At 34.1% G+C, this 19,403-nt stretch overlaps 1 protein-coding gene across 2 annotated transcripts; it reads right to left on the bottom strand.

The window, feature by feature from the left end:
• Positions 1 to 238: 238 nt before the first annotated feature.
• LOC135839310 (catalase-like) lies at positions 239 to 5,100 on the bottom strand. 2 transcript variants are annotated; one of them, XM_065355293.1, is made up of 11 exons: positions 4,965 to 5,100; positions 4,807 to 4,869; positions 2,772 to 2,943; positions 2,504 to 2,645; positions 2,146 to 2,296; positions 1,878 to 2,057; positions 1,618 to 1,809; positions 1,329 to 1,481; positions 1,016 to 1,248; positions 765 to 897; positions 239 to 674 (listed from the first exon to the last, which is right to left on the bottom strand). In XM_065355293.1, exons 2-11 carry the CDS (start codon positions 4,861 to 4,863, stop codon positions 576 to 578), a joined length of 1,512 nt encoding a protein of 503 aa, XP_065211365.1. In that variant the 5' UTR covers positions 4,864 to 4,869; positions 4,965 to 5,100; the 3' UTR covers positions 239 to 575. The 2 variants fall into 2 exon arrangements, with proteins under 2 accessions (XP_065211365.1, XP_065211364.1); XM_065355292.1 differs by having other exon boundaries at positions 4,807 to 5,052.
• Positions 5,101 to 19,403: the final 14,303 nt, after the last annotated feature.

A 19,403-nucleotide genomic window follows, 5' to 3' on the forward strand; every position in this document is an offset into this window, starting at 1 on the left:
GGTAACAACTTTAGAGGGTAGGAGCGGGGAAAACGAAAAAAAATCCACCATGTATAGGTAAATAAGGTACACCCTGTGCCATAAATTGTTTTTTTCTTAACATAATTCCAAGAATTTATTGAGGCAAAAAATTAAACATTGTTCAGGAATTCTTACCTCTTCAACCAGATAAGTACCTACAATGTAGATAGATACCGGATACATACCAGCTTCGCAAGGAGATTTTTAAAAAATCGAATAATATTTAATGCATTTAATAATTATTTTGAGTAAGAAGTATACCTACTTATTATTGTAACAAATGACATAAAACGAATTATGTATAAAATAAAAATAGACGAAACGAAACCGAGAAAAATGATAATTATAGAAAAAATAATTTGGAAATAAAACAAGTTAGAAATACTTGTAATACACATTACGTTCAACTAAATAGGCATTAAAATAAATTCCACTGAATTGGATTCATGCGAGTAAAATATGAATGCTTGAACGAGTATAGGTACAATATTTTCGAGTAGAGGAACATTGATGGTGTTGCCCTTCCTTACAACTACTACGATACGATAATTACGTTATAAATTAGATTTATTCTTTTCAGAAATATTCAAACCGTTTCTTAAACGTTCACCTAGGTCAGCATCCACCATAGAGAAAATTTTCACCGCTCTTTCCTAAAAATTAGAAAACGTATGATGTATAATGTAGGTATGTATTAATCATACTGTCTTATGAAATTTTAAACTTATTGCCTCAGTACATACCTGAATAAAATCAGCAGCGTTTTTTATACTACCAACAAGATTTTCAACTAATCTGGTCCTTTCGTCTTCACGAAGCACATTCTTCCAAAAGTTTCGTGGTTGCTCGAAATTATTTTCGTCACCGGACTCATATCTGGAAGAAAATTCGCAGAATGTAAATAGGTACATAATTAAAATTTTTTCTAATTGAATGTTGGGGGACAAGAAGTAGGTACAGACTATCAAGTAGGGTACCAATTTGCAAAACACACCTGTCAGCAACTCCTTCAACATTGAACGGTACAATTTTACCCTTCGGACTGGGCTGCGGTCCTCCAAAACTGTTGGGGAAATAATTAGGGGCACCTTCCTGATTACGATATGCGTGAGGACCGTCTCTCTGATGATTGGTCATTCTGACGCGATACGGGCAATTAACCGGTAACTGCAGATGATTAGGTCCTAATCTATAACGATGAGCATCGCTGTACGCGAATAAACGACCCTGAATAAAACAAGAAGTCGATTAATCATTATTTTTTGTTTTCCGTCGACACGCCAGATAAAGATCAACAATCAACATACTTGCAATATTTTATCGGGACTGGGTTCTATTCCGGGAATTAGGTGATTAGGAGCAAACGCCATCTGTTCAACATCGGTGAAATAATTGACTGGGTTCTTGTTCAAGACCACTTTGCCGACTTCAATTAAGGGGAAATCTGATTGTGGCCATACCTAAGTATAAAAATAAACGCTGAATAATTTCGTTATTAAATAAACTCGAGTGAAATTGAAGTGGCATATAACGCTGCGTTGTCGTGTTGGTCTTTTCAATCATTTTCTATTAATAATCACTTGATAATTCGGCTACCTTGGTCAAATCGAAAGGGTTATATTTGTACGTTTTAGCTTCTTCTAATGTCATAATTTGAATACACAAAGTCCAACTCGGGTAATCTCCTTTGGCGATAGCGTTGTATAAATCACGAATGGCATAATCTGGATCCGAAGATGCTAATTCGCGAGCTTTCTCGACTGGTAAATTTCTTATTTTTTGATTAGTCTGCAAAAAAAATGTTTAAAATTATGATAGATATCAAAACATCGTTATCAAAATCGTTGGAATCTTACTTTGAAATGGAATTTGCACCAAAATGCTTCGCCATTTTCGTTGACCATTTTGAAAGTATGGCTACCGAATCCATGCATGTGTCTGTAACCATCAGGTATCCCACGATCCGAAAACGTGAGCATTATTTGATGGACTGTTTCTGGACGTAAAGTTACGAAATCCCAATACATGTTAGCGTCCTGAAAAAAGCGGTATCTATTAGGTTTTTGAATTGTTTTTATTGCTTTTGCTTACCATATTACTTAGGTAGGTAGTAGCTATAGGTACCTTCAAATGCGTCACTGGATTTCTTTTATGAGTATGAACGAAGCTCGGAAATAGGATTGGATCTCTGATGAAAAATGTCGGAGTGTTGTTTCCAACCACATCCCATATACCGTCAGGGGTATAGAACTTGACAGCAAATCCACGTACTTCACTATAGGGCGAAAAACCACATTAATACACAGAATTTAGGAATGGATACTTTTCCAGTGAAATTTAACTAAAAAAAACTTGTTCCCCGACTAATAGCAATCAGTGTGCTACTTTATTTTTTGAATTATGATCAAATCTCAGAGCCCTTGTATTGTTGTGCATTCCAAAAGTGACGAGATCCCATTTTGAAAATTATACATATGCTCACCGTATTGTGTCTGCAGAGCCATTTTCGCCAGCTACGGTGGAAAACCGTATTGCGAGGTCGGTTCTTTGACCAATTTTGGAAAAAACACACGCTTTTGTGTATTTTGTAATATCGTGAGTACACTCGAAATACCCGAACGCGCCTTTAAAATAGAAAATACACGAACAGAATTACATAGTGAACCTACCTAATTGATTTCGTATTAAAATTAGGCAACTAAATAATATGTACTTGTATTTGATGATTTTGAAAATATGATTCGACTTACCGGCGCCTTTCGCATGTACCACTCGTTCAGGGATACGCTCTCGGTCGAAGTGAGTAATCTCATCAATCAAGTCTGAATCTTGGAGTAAGAGAGGCCCTTGAGGACCAGCCGTCAAAGAGGCGCTAGCAGAGGCAAAAGGGGTCCCATAGCCGGTAACCAATGTATTCGTTTTCTGAAATCAATAATCATAAAATGTAAATTATAAGTATTGTAAGTTTCATCATTTTTGTTTATGAAGACACAAATAAATTCGTAAATCGCTGACCAAAATTTCATCCGGTGAAATTCATTTTTTGATTTTTGGAAAATTTTGGAAATTTTAAATTTGGCTCATTTCCCATGGAAACTTGATCAAATCAACGTATAAGGCTGATATTTGGATTTCGCTTATTTTCGATCCCCCAAGTCGGTTAGTGGAGGTTCCGAAGTGTTCTAGAACCTCGAATAGATTTTCACATTCGTTAGTTGGATATTCAAAAATTGCCATAAATTAGGATCAAAATAAAATTCACCTCCAGAACAGCATGCAAGCATCACTAATCGACTCGCAATTACAGCTTTTTTTGCTTACACATTCGCAAACCATGAATTTTTCATTTTTTTCGAAAATAGTTCAGGTAATCGGTTTAGGAAATTGTGAATTTGAACCGATGCTAACAAAATTTTAAAACATGTGTCAAAATCGATCGAAAAAGCCAAAAAGTAAGGTAAATTTGAGTCAATTGAAACTAAATCTCATATTAATTCCATTTATGAATATTTTTTCACAACTGGAGAATGCAAAAATTTGCTGGATGCTCCAGAATGCGAACTCGAAATCATCACCATCACCAATCAACTCAGCTGGTTGAAAGTATGGTACAAATGTATAGTCTTTTACATTTTATTAAAACAACTTTTTTTTTTCATTGGAAATGGGGCAAATTTAAAGTTCAAAATTCAGTGGCTGAAATTTGGGCAGGTGATATACCTATTTTGACGTCCTCTTTCCATTCCCTTTTGCCTACTAGTATACAAGAATTTTAGCGTGCCAATTACTTCTAGCATACCTACTTACCTCTGCTATCACCTTTTTGTACCTAAACTTGTTGATCGGTTCGTTATTTTTCAAATAGGTAATTTACTTATCTACCTAATTGAAACGAAAAGTCACGCTAATTGAAAAAAAATGTGATGTTTTGAAAAACCGTCAATTACCTACTTAGATTATTGTAGTCAAGATGAGATTAAAATTATTCGGTTCCACTTATTCACTTAATATTACTTATCGAGTAATGAATAGGAGTGCAGATGTTTTCAAGACCGACGACGTACTTACTAATCGTCATCGTTATCAAAATTTTATTTAAACACAGGTAACAATTAAGGCACTGTTTGTACGTTTAAGTGCTTCTATGTATAGATATGACATCAATTTTTTTCAAAAATTATTAAAATTGTTGAAAATGGCTTAAATAACTTTAGAATTATTGTTTAGACCAAAAATATGTAATTGCTTTTTGAAACAAACCTCATTTCTGGTCTTAAATCAGAGTAGGGGGAGCTTTAAAATTTTATTCGAACTAGTTTTGGTGATTTTTTTTACAATTTTTGGAAAAATTATTGGAACTTATTGCAAAACGTAATTCGATTATTTTCAACGTACCTCCCCCTCCCCCTCTCTCTTCCAAAAAGGTTAAGGACAAACTAATGAGGTTTCCTCATCTATTGGGTGGGTAAATGTGAACAAAATTTCAGTGAAATCGACAATTATCTAATCCCTCCCCTTCTGGTATAATTTTCTCAAAAATAAATTGAATAATAACACGTTTCACATAACATTTTGCTTTTTAAAAAATATATTGGAAAGTAGGTATTAATCTCCGAGTGATGATTTGGGGAGGCGGGATTAAGAGGTCAAACCACAATCGAAATAATTGAAATGTCTATGAAACTTGTAAACTACAAGGTACTAGGTAATAATAAGACTTTTGAGGAATACCTCCTTTTGCAGTCTATTAGTAATTGAACAAGAATAAGTAGGTAAATTATTTACCGTAGCAGATGTTTTGTAATTCTGAAGTTGTTCGGCGGCAGGATCACGATTCGGCATAATGATCTTTAAATTGAATGTCAAAAAAAAAAAATAACGAGAAATTTAAATCAGTGCAAAAACCAGTGAGATTAGTTTCGAGTAAAATTACGATGACCTACTGAATAACGAAACGATATGATGAAATAATTACACCACGAGAGACGACCGCTCAACCGTCAGCGAATAACTGCAAGTGAAGTGAAACGAACACTGATGAATGATGATATACTTACCTACAATCAAATAATTTCGAAATAATGATTATTTATAATACACGTGCCTAATCGTGGTTTTGCAGGTGAATGTTATTTTGTACATTTTGAGCGAGTATTTTCATGGTGTGGTGATATGATTCCAAATTTGAAGTTTTGAACTTCGCAAGTATACGAGAAATGAAAAAAAGTCGATTAAAAGTGAATCTTCGATTTTTATATTTATCCACGTTTGGATTCTGTGCAATATCTCAAATTGAATATGCACCCTATTGGTGTACTTGCACTATTACGATGCATTTTGGACCCAAGAAAATCTTGACGCATTCTTTAGGTAGGTAATTTCGGTCTAATAATTGCAAAATTCACCTTCAAGAATTTTGTAAATAGTGGGTAAACGCTTCCAAAATGTTGAAAAATCGGGTTACTTTTCATATAAGTCAGTATTTCTTAGTTTCAAAATGCGACTAAGAAAGGAAGAGTTGCGATACGGCCATTTTTTGGGCCCAGTTATCGATTCGACCACTCTTAAAATGTTATAAATGTCCCAAATACGAATCCGTGGTGTGGTTCGTTAACCCGAAATGACCATTTTTTGGGCTACAGGGGTTCCCAAAGTTGTGAATACAAAAATGTTGAGCTTTTTTGGGTCAAATTCTGAGATTTTTTTTTTTGAAATCGTGAAAACGTGATTTTAACGTTTTTTCGAAGAGTAAAATCTCAGAATTTGACCCAAAAAGGCTCAATGAAAGTTACCAGAAAAATTAAATGAAAAATTATCGACCACTTGCTGGTGTGTTTCAAAATGTAAATTCTTCAAAAAATATGCATAAACGCCTTTTTTAGGAGTGTCTAAAGTGGAGGACTCTAAAAAAAGGGCTCAGGAAGCTTGATTGAACTTTTTCATCTGGATAATAATCGAATATATACCTCAAAACATTACGTTTGGCGCAAATCGCAGATTTCTAGTTTTCCAGGGGTTCCCAAAGTATCGAAATTACAAAAAATTGGGAAATTGGATTTTTGAGTACCGGTGCAAAATTTTATTGATCTCAAAATTTGGTAGGAAGGAGGTCTTTCAGATACTAATAAACTGTAAAAAGCTTTTTAGCGGGGTTTAAAGTGGTAGGTTGAAAATGGTGGTTCCACATTTTTCTAAAAATTAGCTCCCCCCTCCCCATTTCTATTCCTGATGGTCGAAAATAGGAAAATCACCTCGCATAACTTTTATCGGATTCAAGCAGATATTTTACGATTAAACAATTTTTGAAAATGAAACTCAGTGGTTCCTAAAATTATTTTTTAATTCACAATTTTGGGAACCCCTGGTTTTCAAAAAATTGTCATTTTGGATTATCGTATTTGGGACATTTATTACAACATTTTAAGAGTGGTCGACTCCTCCCATCAACATTTTGAGGTGATTTTTCAATTTTCTCCAGAAACTTCAAATTGCCCTGGAGGAGCCAAAAATGAGTTTTGAGGACCTATACCTATATCTTTGATTGATGCGAATTGTGTACCTTCTCGAATGTCACTCTATTTGGTTTTCACGTCTGGACCATGATACTTACACCTTTTATGAAGTTTTTTTTTCATATTTTATGGAATTCAGGTGTACCTACAAATTGGTCAAAAATTCATTTTTGAATTGGAATTACTGGAATTTTGTGATAACCATCTAAAATGGCCGAGAGAGTGGCCCATAAGCACCGACCAATATTGTAGGTCCTAAAATAAATTTTTGTCATCGCCAGAGCAATTTTAAATTTCTGGAGAAAATTGAAAAATTGTTGGAGGCTCCAGAATGGTCCAAAACTAATAGCTGTTGTTGTGCATGAGAGTTGAATTGAAGAAATAATTCCTATTGGTTCAATTTGCTCAGAAAAATTTACCTACGTTTCATAAAAAAGTTTAAAAATCACCTTTAAAAAATAAGTACTTAGGTACTTAAGTTTTTTAAAATTTTTAAAAATTCGTGCTTTTGCTTCTGAAATTTTGGTTACAGGGGTTCTAAAACATGATTTTTCGATCTAGCTTGGTTTCGTCCAAATCGGAGGTTGCCAGCTCAAAAGGTCTCCTGGTTGTGGTGAAAAATCTAAGTTGATGACTAGGTATTTTTACTTTACTTATTTGTTAGTTTGTTTGTGCAATTTTTGAGCACAAGGAAGAAAATAAATCATAAAAAATCATATCAGCATGTAATACCTACCTGCTAAAAAAATAATTTTACTCAATTGTGGTCTCCAAACTCAAAAAATTGACTTACCTAACTAATTAAACTTGCACGGTTTAGTTCAGTTTAGTATGCTGGTAAATATTTCACAAAACTTCGAATAACTTTCCCTCAACTATGCTTTATATTTCATTCAGATTTCGAAAAAAAAAAACATTCCAACGTTGATCTTTTTTTTTCTCAAAGTATAAAAATTTTCCTTCTTTTTTCCTCGCTTCTACCCTCCCCTTCGACTCTTCGGAGTTCTTCGCGTAATGCAACCTGATGATTGAGAAAGTGTAGAAATATTTAAATTTCTACATTATTCGACGATAAAAATTGCAGCAACGAAAGCGAAAATATTCCGCGTTCGCAATTAATTACGTTGGATGAGCACGACGAATATTAAAAATTCATTCGGATAGCTTTAACAAGAGATAACACAAAGCTTCGTGCCAACTGATTTAGCTGACTGAAAAAAGGAAATGCGAGAAGGTGAAAAGTACACGAGAAAAAGCTGAATGATGAATAGTAACCGAAAAGAGTATAAAGCCTATTTTTAAAAAATCTTTTATGTAAAAGCAGCAGGAAAAATACTAGTGCAAGGTAGCAAGCAAGCAAAAAAAGGGAGAAAAAAGAAGCGTAGGTAGGTAGGTATATACCTACGCGTTTAAAACAGGCTATTAAATTATTTATACTGGTGAAAAAAATAGCATTTTTTTCATCTTAATTCGCGATGAAGAAAAAATCTCATACCTTGATTCGAGGAATACTATAAGTTACCTAGTATACCTACCTAGGTATTTTGATACGGTGCGGTGGCGGGGAAAAAAGTTGAAAAATATGTAATAAAAATTAAACTTTGAGAGTTTTCACGCAGCAAAGAAAAGCTTTCATAACTTTATGTCCCTTTCGTCTAGTGATTTGAATAAAAGCTTTTAAAAGTATTTAAAATCGGAAAGTTAAGTTCCATTATGAAAAGCGAAAACCTTTTGGCTTGGAAAACGCGCGCAAATTCTTTGTAAAAGTTAAATTTAAGTCAATTAGACTTAAACTTGGTAAAGGGAGAAAGTTATACATTATCGGTAATGGTGCTAGCTATTTTATGCTTTAAATCCCTTCACTGCTTCGGTCTTCGGTCTTGTCTCGGACTTGCACTCGTACACAGCTACACACTATAGTTATACTCATTGCCAGTTGTTTTCTTTTTATTTCGAGGAGTTAACATCTTCAATCCATTTTCTCAATGACTTCACATTGTAATACACCTTTAAATTTTATCTCATCGTTGATCTTGACCGCGAGAATTCTTCTCATGCGATTAATCGCTTTATGATGAGCTTTTCCACTTGCTCGCTCTGTTGTGGCTGTTCTGTTTAACTCGTATAAATTCGGCGAGCGTCGCTATATAATTCCATTTTACCAAATAAACCAACGTTAGATTAACGCCCGTTAACTTGATATACTACGCGTGCTGCTGACGAGAAATGCACAAACATAAAAACTTACATTTACCACATTTATGACCCAGTTTTCTCAGCCTTTTCTTCTCACATGTTCGTCGACTATATGGTCCTACTGCCCTTATAAACTTTCTCTCATATTGTGTCATATTACTAATGGCGATAATACGTCGTATTATATATTTTTTGAAGCCGATTCTTAACCTTGAACATTCAAGGTCCTTTTGTTTTCTATATACTTTTATTAAGTTTATATTTTTCATCTGTCGTATAGCGATGAAAACTATATAAGCCTAAGTATAACTATAGTTTTGGATCTGACGACAGCCCCTATGTATGTATACCAGTTTCTTTCTTCATAATAAAGTGATGAAAACGGGCTAAAATTTTTGCAAGAATTGCCATCAAAGCTTTTATCTCGATCGTGTTTGTTTACAAAAGCTCTTTGTTATTTTCTCTATAAGTTTCCAAAAACTTATGTGCTCGGTTCAAAGGATTATCTGTAAGATTATCAAGTAAGTATACTGACCTGAAATGTAATCAAAACTTCTTGGCCAGATTTTTCCATTATAAATGAAGCAAAACACGGATTATTTTACTTAACCTAGATTATACTTACTCGGTTGAAGAAAACGCCGCCGCCGGAAGTGTGGCGAATGTGGTTTTGTTCTTATTTTGGGCTATTTTAAAACGAGAAAGGTTAAGAATTAGGATTTGATTGAGGAAGATATGAGAGGAGGGAGAGATATTGTTTTTCATTTCAATTTGAGTAAAGTCTAATGACCTTTTCTTGGTGGGGAGTTGACCGTTAAATGAATTTTTGGACGAGATAGAAAACTTTCGAAAGTACCTACATCAGTTGGAAAAACTTCAGGTGCTAAATTTCATTTGAGCTCCCAAATTGATTGGTCTTATTTTTGAGTCGTTTTAAAACCTGCAACGAATTTTCAGATTTTTCTAGTTTGAACAATTTTTTTACGTCGAGCATATAGATGGGAGAAATAACGGTTCGTTTTACACGCAGTTTCGGAAATTTTGAAAAATAATGAAACGACATAGAAAAATTAAACAAAAATAAACTCAAATCAAAAAAAAAAGATCTTGTTGGTAATTTTTTTTATGATGTTTATTTATACGTAAGAGTCGCTTTTTGTATTTTCAACAAAATAGACCATCCCAGTCTTGAAGCTATTTCCTGGGGGGGGGGGGAGAAGGAATAGGTCTACAATTTTATAAAAATTACGTCACCTACACAAAAAATAGTTCAAAAATTAACCAGCACCAAATTTCCTATAAAATGATGCCAAACATGACCGCTCTTTACTTTACCCCAAATTCGTATCTCAATTGTACACATAAAAAAAAAAAAAAAAAAAAAAAAAGTCATGAATAGGTAAGTAAGTAGGTATATATCACATTTTATTACAAAAGAGTGTAACTTAAATGGTAAAATTGAAAATGTTTGCAATACTTGAATCGCGGTGGGAACAGAAAGGGGCTATTAAGTCCATTTTCGCACTTTTCAGGAATAACAAAAAACTGATTTATTTGAAAATCAAAAATTTTTGGTAAACATGCTTTAGGTCATTGAAAGAGGACCCCCAAGACACAATTTTTTAGCTCTGTTTAGAAAAAAAAATATTCACGTGCGCCAGCGCTGTTGCTGCCTAAACAAATGGGACTTAGACCCGTTCTGCACCCAATCGACAAAATTTCTTTTGAAATTGCTCGGGCACGAAAGTGGCCTGATTCTACATCTAAGTACATCATTTAGACTACTATCTCGTTAAAATTGACCAAAAACCCCTTGAGGTATCAGACTGTTTGCCGAAGTTGTTAATCTTTTCATCATTTTTCAGTTCAAAGATTAACTTAATTTTCAATAAATGGTCTTCTCAAAAATGTTAGTTATTTTTCAAGGAATTTAAAAAATTTTACAAAAAAGTCATAAATGCGGATCCGCCCCTTTTCTGCGCCCAAATACCACTTTCCCGGCAGTTTTGCAGAAATCTGACATCACCAGTCGATCCTCCGTACTTTGAAACCCCTATATCAGTGAAAAAAAAATTTCCAAAATGTGACTTGGTCCCTTTCTGTTCCCACCGATTCACTCTTAAACCGTCGAAATAGGGCCTTTTCTCTTCTTCGAAACCGCTATGACATTTTTGAAATCGAATCGTACAATCTTGGATAAATCATTGAAAAAAAGATCAAAATTTAAACATTTTTTTAATTTCATGGTTTTTTTTGGTTTTTTTTTCAACCCTGAAAGGCTTTGTACAAGAGGACCACTGTTTTTTTATTTTAGAAGCACAGGGATGCTTTCTTTTAAAAAAATTCTATCACTTTGTTGAATTTTGTAGGTAACTTTTTTCCACAATTGTTTGGGGCTGTGAACAAGGGGACCAATATTATTTGGAAAACTAGAACCAGGGAAGATTTTTTACTGATAAGGGAGTTATTTAGAGAATTTATCGCACATAAATTAAAAATTCTTGAAAATTTTTTTCTTCAACATCAACATTAGGGGCTCTATACAAGAATAAAACAGGGGAAAAAAATCATGCTTTTCGAAAGAGCAGAAACCAAAAAAATATGTCACAATTTATTTAATTTTTAAAAATGAGGGACTTCAGTGACTGAAATTTGCCTGCAAAGTTGTATTTTAAAGTAAATAGTTTACGAATGATGGACTTGAGAAGAAGAAAAAGGTCTCTTCCTCTGAAAAAAGATGAAAAAATGAAGTTAATATGTATAGACCACAATCCATACACGAAAAAGTGCTCTAGAAGTTGATTTTGTATTTTTTTTTCGGGAACCAAAAAAACGCGCTGCCAAAATGAAGGTACTATGTGCCCCATTCAGAAAAGTGCAATTTTGAAATTTTTCCCTTGCACAAATGGGGGGTGGACCCTCAAAAAGGTGATTTTGGGGACTTGGTCGGAACCACAAAAACTCGACGGGGTTGTGTTGGGGGACTTCTCCCGATACCAAATATGTGATTTTTTTCCGTGGCACCCTGCACAACTGCATACTGTGGCACTTTTAATGCGATTTTTATGCATTTTTGGCCGATTTCGACGATAAAACGGCTCTGATGACCAGAGTATGGCCTGAAACCAATGGATTCTTGGACGTGTGTTGAACGGGGATATTTGAAGCCCAACTACGCAAACACGGTGAAAAAATACTTGCACAACGCGATTTTATGTGCACTAATAGGTTTGTTACCACTCCCCTCCCCCCGGTATTCAATAATGCATTGTCTATTTGATAATATCGATGCGACCCATCAAAGTGATATGAAATTTCGCGCTGAACTCAAAAATCGTAATCATTTTCAATTCTGACCCCCCCCCCGGTGGAGTTTTGACTCCCAAACTGAATATAACGACGATATTAAACAAGTTTACCACATTACACGTCGATACTGAGGATTTATGTGTACGCAATAAGAATTATTTCTCATATTCGTTGCTGGGAATATTTTTGCTTCAAAAGTTTTCATTCAATCTGCACCCCCTCCTCTCCCCTTCCCTTCCAAGACTATGTTTGAACATGGATTTGAAAACTTGATAATGACCTATCAAAGTGGTATAAAATTTCGCGCTGAGCTCGAAAATTGCATTCATTTTTCATTTGCACCCCCTCGGTGGAGTCTTGCCCCCCTCCGACCATAAATCTAACTACGAAAATGAACACGTTGCACATTACGTGTCTGTACATGAAGATTTATAAAAAAAATATTAGTGGAAAAAAATACAAAAATGAAAGAAAAAACAGAAAAATGGAAAATACAAAAAAGAAAAAAGAAAAAAAGGAGACGAAATGAAAAAAAAACAGAAAAATAAGAACGAGAAAAACATTCAATGAAATGAGAAAATTGAAAGAAAAAATAAAAACAAATCAGATAATGAAATAAGAAAAAAAGAAAAAACGAGAAAAAAATACAAACAAGAAAAATGGAACAACAATGACAGATACAAAAAATGTAAATAAAAAAAAGGAGATGAAATGAAAAAAAAAAAAAAAAAAAAAAAAACAGAAAAATAAGAACGTGAAAAAATATACATGAAAATAAATCAGATGAAATAAGAAAAAAAGAATAACGAAAAAATAATACAAACAAGAAAAATGGAACAACATCAAAAGATACAAAATAGGTATGAAAAACGAAAAAAAAAATATAAACAAACCAAAAAAAGGAACGTAAATGAAAAATACAAAAAATGCAAGCAAAAAAAATGAAAGATGAAAAAAATATAGATAAACAAGAAAAATGGAACAACATCAAAAGATACAAAATAGGTATGAAAAATCAGAAAAAAACATAAACAAACCAAAAAAAGGAACGTAAATGAAAAATACAAAAAATGCAAGCAAAAAAAATGAAAGATGAAAAAAATATAGGTACATGTTGTGCAATCCGAGCACAATTATTCACAAAAGTTTTTATGAAATTAGCTGATCAAATGGTGTTACGAAGTTACCTGATCAAATGGTGTTATGAAATTAGCTGATTAATGGTTCACTAGAGTCTCACTAACCATTTATTTGTGGGTGTTTTAAAAACAACAGAAATACACGAAAATGTTTTCTCGAGCTTCGTCGTTTCCAAACTTCGATTCAGTCATGAGAAACAACAATCGATCGACTGTAGGGAGAGGCGGGAGGGGTCAAAATGAAAAACGAATGAGATTTTCGAGATCAGCGCTAAATTTTATATCATTTTGACGGGTCGCGTCAAGTTTTCAAACCCATAAGGTAGGGGGACGGAGATGGGATGAGAAATTTTGAAACAGAAACATGCCCAGATAACAAATGTGAGAATCATTTGAAATACGTACCTACACATAAATCCTCATTTATACAGACACGTAATGTGCAACGTGTTCATTTTCGTAGTTAGATTTATGGTCGGAGGGGGGCAAAACTCCACCGAGGGGGTGCAAATGAAAAATGAATGCAATTTTCGAACTCAGCGCGAAATTTTATACCACTTTGATAGGTCATTATCAAGTTTTCAAATCCATGTTCAAACATAGTCTTGGAAGGGAAGGGGAGAGGAGGGGGTGCAGATTGAATGAAAACTTTTGAAGCAAAAATATTCCCAGCAACGAATATGAGAAATAATTCTTATTGCGTACACATAAATCCTCAGTATCGACGTGTAATGTGGTAAACTTGTTTAATATCGTCGTTATATTCAGTTTGGGAGTCAAAACTCCACCGGGGGGGGGGTCAGAATTGAAAATGATTACGATTTTTGAGTTCAGCGCGAAATTTCATATCACTTTGATGGGTCGCATCGATATTATCAAATAGACAATGCATTATTGAATACCGGGGGGAGGGGAGTGGTAACAAACCTATTAGTGCACATAAAATCGCGTTGTGCAAGTATTTTTTCACCGTGTTTGCGTAGTTGGGCTTCAAATATCCCCGTTCAACACACGTCCAAGAATCCATTGGTTTCAGGCCATACTCTGGTCATCAGAGCCGTTTTATCGTCGAAATCGGCCAAAAATGCATAAAAATCGCATTAAAAGTGCCACAGTATGCAGTTGTGCAGGGTGCCACGGAAAAAAATCACATATTTGGTATCGGGAGAAGTCCCCCAACACAACCCCGTCGAGTTTTTGTGGTTCCGACCAAGTCCCCAAAATCACCTTTTTGAGGGTCCACCCCCCATTTGTGCAAGGGAAAAATTTCAAAATTGCACTTTTCTGAATGGGGCACATAGTACCTTCATTTTGGCAGCGCGTTTTTTTGGTTCCCGAAAAAAAAATACAAAATCAACTTCTAGAGCACCTTTTCATGTACGGATTGTGGTCTAGTAGGTACCCAAGTAAAATAAAGACACAAAATTTTACAGAATTTCCAAGTTTGTTTCAACAATTCGTTGGCTTATTAGGAAAAGGTCATAACTACAAGAAAGTTGATTTGTCAGAAAACGCATTTTAATTTCTAAAGAGCATTCTATCAAGTACACTATAGATAGTTTTAGATGAGGTAAGAGAACATTTGGTCATTGCAATAATTTTCATGCTAATTTTTGAAACAAACATCCTAGTAGCACTGATTTTTCATTTTTTTATTTGAGGAAGTCTGAACTCTTTCACCTTAAGTAAAGCTTTTTTCATTAAAAGTCCATAAGATTACACAGGAAAAATTTCCTTAAGGTGATGACTGACGAGGTTGATTTTCTGCAAATAATCAGTGAAATGATGTTTTTATAATGACTTTTCTTACCAACAAATTACAAAAATTAAAAGAAATAGGTTCAATCTGAGAAACAATATCATTTAGAACCTTTTTACTGTAACGGTTTTGAAAATGTGTATTTAGAACCATTGTTTTCGGCTATTATGAGAACAAAAAACATCGAAATTCAATTTCAAGTGTTGCGTCATGTAGAGGACAAAATTCCCTTTCCAACGATACCACTATCTCATTTTTTTAATATAAATTGCAGTTACGACCTTTTCCTAATAAGGCATCGAATTTTAGAACAAGCTAAACATAGGTTTGTAATCGGCATTCATCTCAGTGAAACAAGAGCGCAGAAATGCTTGGAAAATTCCCACTTTTTACCATCAAAATTTTTTCCCAAAAAAAAACGGACTGTTGGGGGGGGGATTTTCACCCAAATCCCGCTCCCCCTTTAAACCGGTCCTGACTTAGAAGAATTCTGGCCCTAAAATTGAGAATTTTTAAATAGTTATTTTAAAATTACACAAAGCTTGATAAAAAAAAATTGTATGAGAAAATGTTAAAAATAGGTAAGTTAAAAAGAAATAAAAAATAATAAAAATTACCAAAACGTGATGAAATTTTGGAGAAATTTGACAAAACGTGTAACAAAAACTGCACAAAACATCGAGAATTACTAAAAATCAACCAAAAAAAAAATGATGACACCTTCGCAGAATTTGGGCGAAAATTGCATGAAATGTGATGAAAATATGATGAAATGATTTATAAAAATACGAAAAAAAAAAATTAAAAACCCAGAAAATCGTCAAAAAGTGGCAAGTGATTTAAGTAGGTTGGTACAAAAGGAAATGCTCAAAACATTAAAATCACTACAAACACACAAACAATGGTGAAGGTTGAAAAAAATTGAAAAAAAAACATGAAATCAATAAAAAAAATTAAAATTAATAAAAATCATTATTTTCATCGAGATTTTGTTGCAATCTTATTATGTACATTTTGATAGGTAATTTTCGTTTATTTCAATATTTTTGTTTTTTTTTCGTATCTATTTTTTGAAATTATTTTAAAATGTTTTCACACTTTTTCATATAAATTGTGCTAAAATTTCACCAGTTTTTGGTGGTTTACAGTGTTGTGCAATCCATGAGGTAGTTAATCTTCAAACGAACAAAAATGAAACGAGGGAAACTGAAAATTGAAAATCTTACGAAAAAGAATTGATTGAGATATTTCAAACATTTTTTCATTATTGTTGCTCGTAACAAAAAGTACCTAAGTAGGTAGGTACTTGGATTGGGATAAAATTTGGATTTTGATGATTCGACCAAAATCCCAATTTTGGACTCCATTATTTGACCCAAATTGAGTTGATAAAAACAAAATCATAAGGAGAATTGAACGAATTTCCACCATCAGTAAGTTTGTAAAAAATGTGTCCCATGGTTCCATTTTTTATTATTATATTTTTTCTACTTATTTATACGTAGGTACCTACTACCTATACTTACTTATTTGTGAAAAATGTTGTCCGAAATTAGGACTTTTGACGGTACCTTTTCATTGCAAAAATGCAAATTCTTTTAATTTTCGATTTCAGTTTATTTTTTTTTTATTATTATTATTTTTTTTACAAAATCAATCGATTTCTTTGGTTTTGATTAAATAATAGGGTTAGGGTTTCCATCATTGGATGTAATATATTTTTTTCCTATTTCAAGTTTTCGTAAAAATATGTATTGATGGAATTTCAGAATATTCAATATTTACCTTACCTACTTCCTTGATTGTGCAAAATTCGACATCACATTGTAATGTTATAAGTGAGAAGTGGGTTTTTTCATTTCTTCCGAATGACCTTCCCTCCTACAAACCTCCTTTGAAACACATCCTTCCTATTAAAAAAATTTATTATTTGTAACTAAGAGATCTCAAAACTTCTTCAGATACGTGTACCTAATTTTTTACTGGGTAAATTCTGGTCAACTTCCACTACTCTTCATTTTCATTTCAGATATAACTGCTGCTGCTAAAAATAATAAATTCACCCGTTCGAGTTACTCGAGTAGGTACTCTTGTTATATGTTCGAAAACAACACATGGTCAAGTGCTCATCGTCTCGATTTCGTACGCATCGCTCGCGAACAAGTGTACGTAAAAATTAATTCAACCCTTGAAAGATGAAGAAAGAGAGCCAAAAAAAAAGAGGAAGAAGCCAAACACACTTGCAGAGGTGGACGTTACATTCAACTCGGGCAAACATGAAATAATGGCGCGATATGTAATCTGGATAAAATCGGTAAATGCGTCTTCGTCGAATAATAATAATACGCCATTTTTGCAGCGAAAATCTGGTCGTAATTCAACTCACGTAGTGTGAAGACACGATTTGCCCCATCCGCTAACGCGGGATCACAGAACCGTGTAAACGGTGTGTTCGGTTTTGTATTGAAATGGTAATTTTTGGAAAATGCTGGTACCTTCTCGCGATAATACACTTTCATCTACATATTTCGAAACGCGTATACATTCTTCGTTTACCGATGAAAAGTTTATATACGGATTTTCAGAATTCGAAAAAGGGAAAGGCGCCGAGCCCGGGTTGGGCGCGTCACTTGTGAGTATAGGTATGGTCCTTGCCTAGTATATGCGGTTGACAGCTCTCTAACGTGTGTATTTCTATACACTGGTATGATAATACGTGTATATTCTTAATATCTTTGACGACGATGCTGATCTGCTGTTGTACTATACTATACATGGTACGTATACATGGAGATATGCGTATAAATTGAAAGCAACCCTTCTGCTTGGGTGTCGGTGCTGTCTTGTTGCCTGCGTTATTCGTCAAATCGTCATATCAAGCACTGTTCAAAGAGAACACAGAACCGTCGACCTTTCCCATTTCACTCAGTTGAACGACAAGCAATATCCCAAAAACGAGGAACACGAGGAAATAAAACCGAAACCCCTTCATACAAATGCACTCTTTGCTCTCTATTAAGCATAAGTAGGTACGAGTATAGATAACTAAATATTCTTCGACTAACTCTTGAAATAATGATAAAACAAAGGAAAAAGGAGGGTACTAGTGCGAAAAATTTATTTTAAAAAGTTTTCTTTCTCCCCCTAAAACGAAATACCACTAAAACACTTTTGAGTTTTTCCAGCACGTCGTTAATACACGCTGGACCAGAAGTAACATCGGGAATTTAAATTTATTAATGCAAATAACCAACTTCTGGAGGGAAACATTTTCTTCGAAGAAAATTTTCAAATTTATTTTCCAAATTGAAAAACTGCACCAAGTTTTATTATTTATAAATACGGTTGGAATTCCGAGCACGAGTAATTGTAAGTACTTATGTAGGAAGTTAAAACTGCAGCGATGCATGTATGTAGTTTTCCTGTGCAGTACCTTACCTACATAAGGTAGATACCTATACATATTTATCAAACGACTCTTACCATTGTCAATAATTTCAGAAAGTTCTTAAGTAAAATGGTGAGTGATCGGGTAAAATTGTTAAATTGAGAGTGGTTCATTGATGAGACAGTCTAGTTCTTATAACTCATCCTAAAGTTTTATTTCGGACAATTAATTGAAGGGCTCAGTTCCAAGTCGGCCTAAGTCCATTTTTTCCGTTTCGAGAAAAACACAAATAACTGTTTTTCTCGCCCTTCCGCTTCAATAATAAATGATGTGATTATATGGTTGTGAAGCTTGATCTTTCTGTTTTAAAGTACCATATTGGTATTTTTTTAATTTTGAGTATTTTCAGCTCCAGAGCACGTCAAAGAGTCAGAAAAAGTGGACTTAGGCCACTTTGGAATTATCTGATGTTAAAAATTTCGAAAAAGAGCTGAAAAAGTGCGTTTTTTCAAAAAAAAATTCAGGAATCATTAATTTAATACATTTCTGAAACAATTTCATTCAAAGCACCTATTTGTACATACCATGATGAATAATACATGTGAAAACGCCTTCACTCGAAAATCGTTGAAAAACTTCTGAAAAACCGCACTTGTATACAAATATTCGTAAAAAATGTATGATTTAGGCCACTTTGGAATAATCAGCTTTTTTTTCGAACCGGCAAAACAGCGCTCCTGAGTGAAAAAAGTAACGCCAGGGGTTGGGACAAGGTGGTAAAGGTGTTAACCGACCTGTACCACCACATGGCGCTGCTAACTCAAAAATGATAAAAATGGACTTAGGCCGACTTGGAACTGGGCCCTTCAATTGATGTTTTTCAAAAATTGCTTCAATGGAATGTTCGTCAAAAAAAAAAAAAAAAAAAAAAAAGGAAAATCGACACTCTCCGCCAGATTGGAGCTCCCAGGGCCAGGGCCGTCAAGTCCGGGGAAAATACACGAGTAATTTGGCCCCATTTCTAGGGACGAAACTGAACTATAATGCTTAGAGCTTTTTTAGAGGGGCAGAGGGGAAGA

The sequence above is a fragment of the Planococcus citri genome, chromosome 3 (assembly GCF_950023065.1).
Source record: "Planococcus citri chromosome 3, ihPlaCitr1.1, whole genome shotgun sequence".
NCBI classification, from domain to species: domain Eukaryota; kingdom Metazoa; phylum Arthropoda; class Insecta; order Hemiptera; family Pseudococcidae; genus Planococcus; species Planococcus citri.

What these genes read in the sequence shown, in the direction of transcription:
- LOC135839310 (XM_065355293.1), bottom strand. Translation starts at nt 4,863, where the DNA reads ATGCCGAATCGTGATCCTGCCGCCGAACAACTTCAGAATTACAAAACA. An exon ending in ATTACAAAACATCTGCTACG is followed by an intron (nt 2,944 to 4,806) that starts GTAAATAATTTA and finishes TATTGATTTCAG; the next exon opens with AAAACGAATACATTGGTTAC. An exon ending in GTTGAAGGAGTTGCTGACAG is followed by an intron (nt 898 to 1,015) that starts GTGTGTTTTGCA and finishes ATTTTCTTCCAG; the next exon opens with ATATGAGTCCGGTGACGAAA.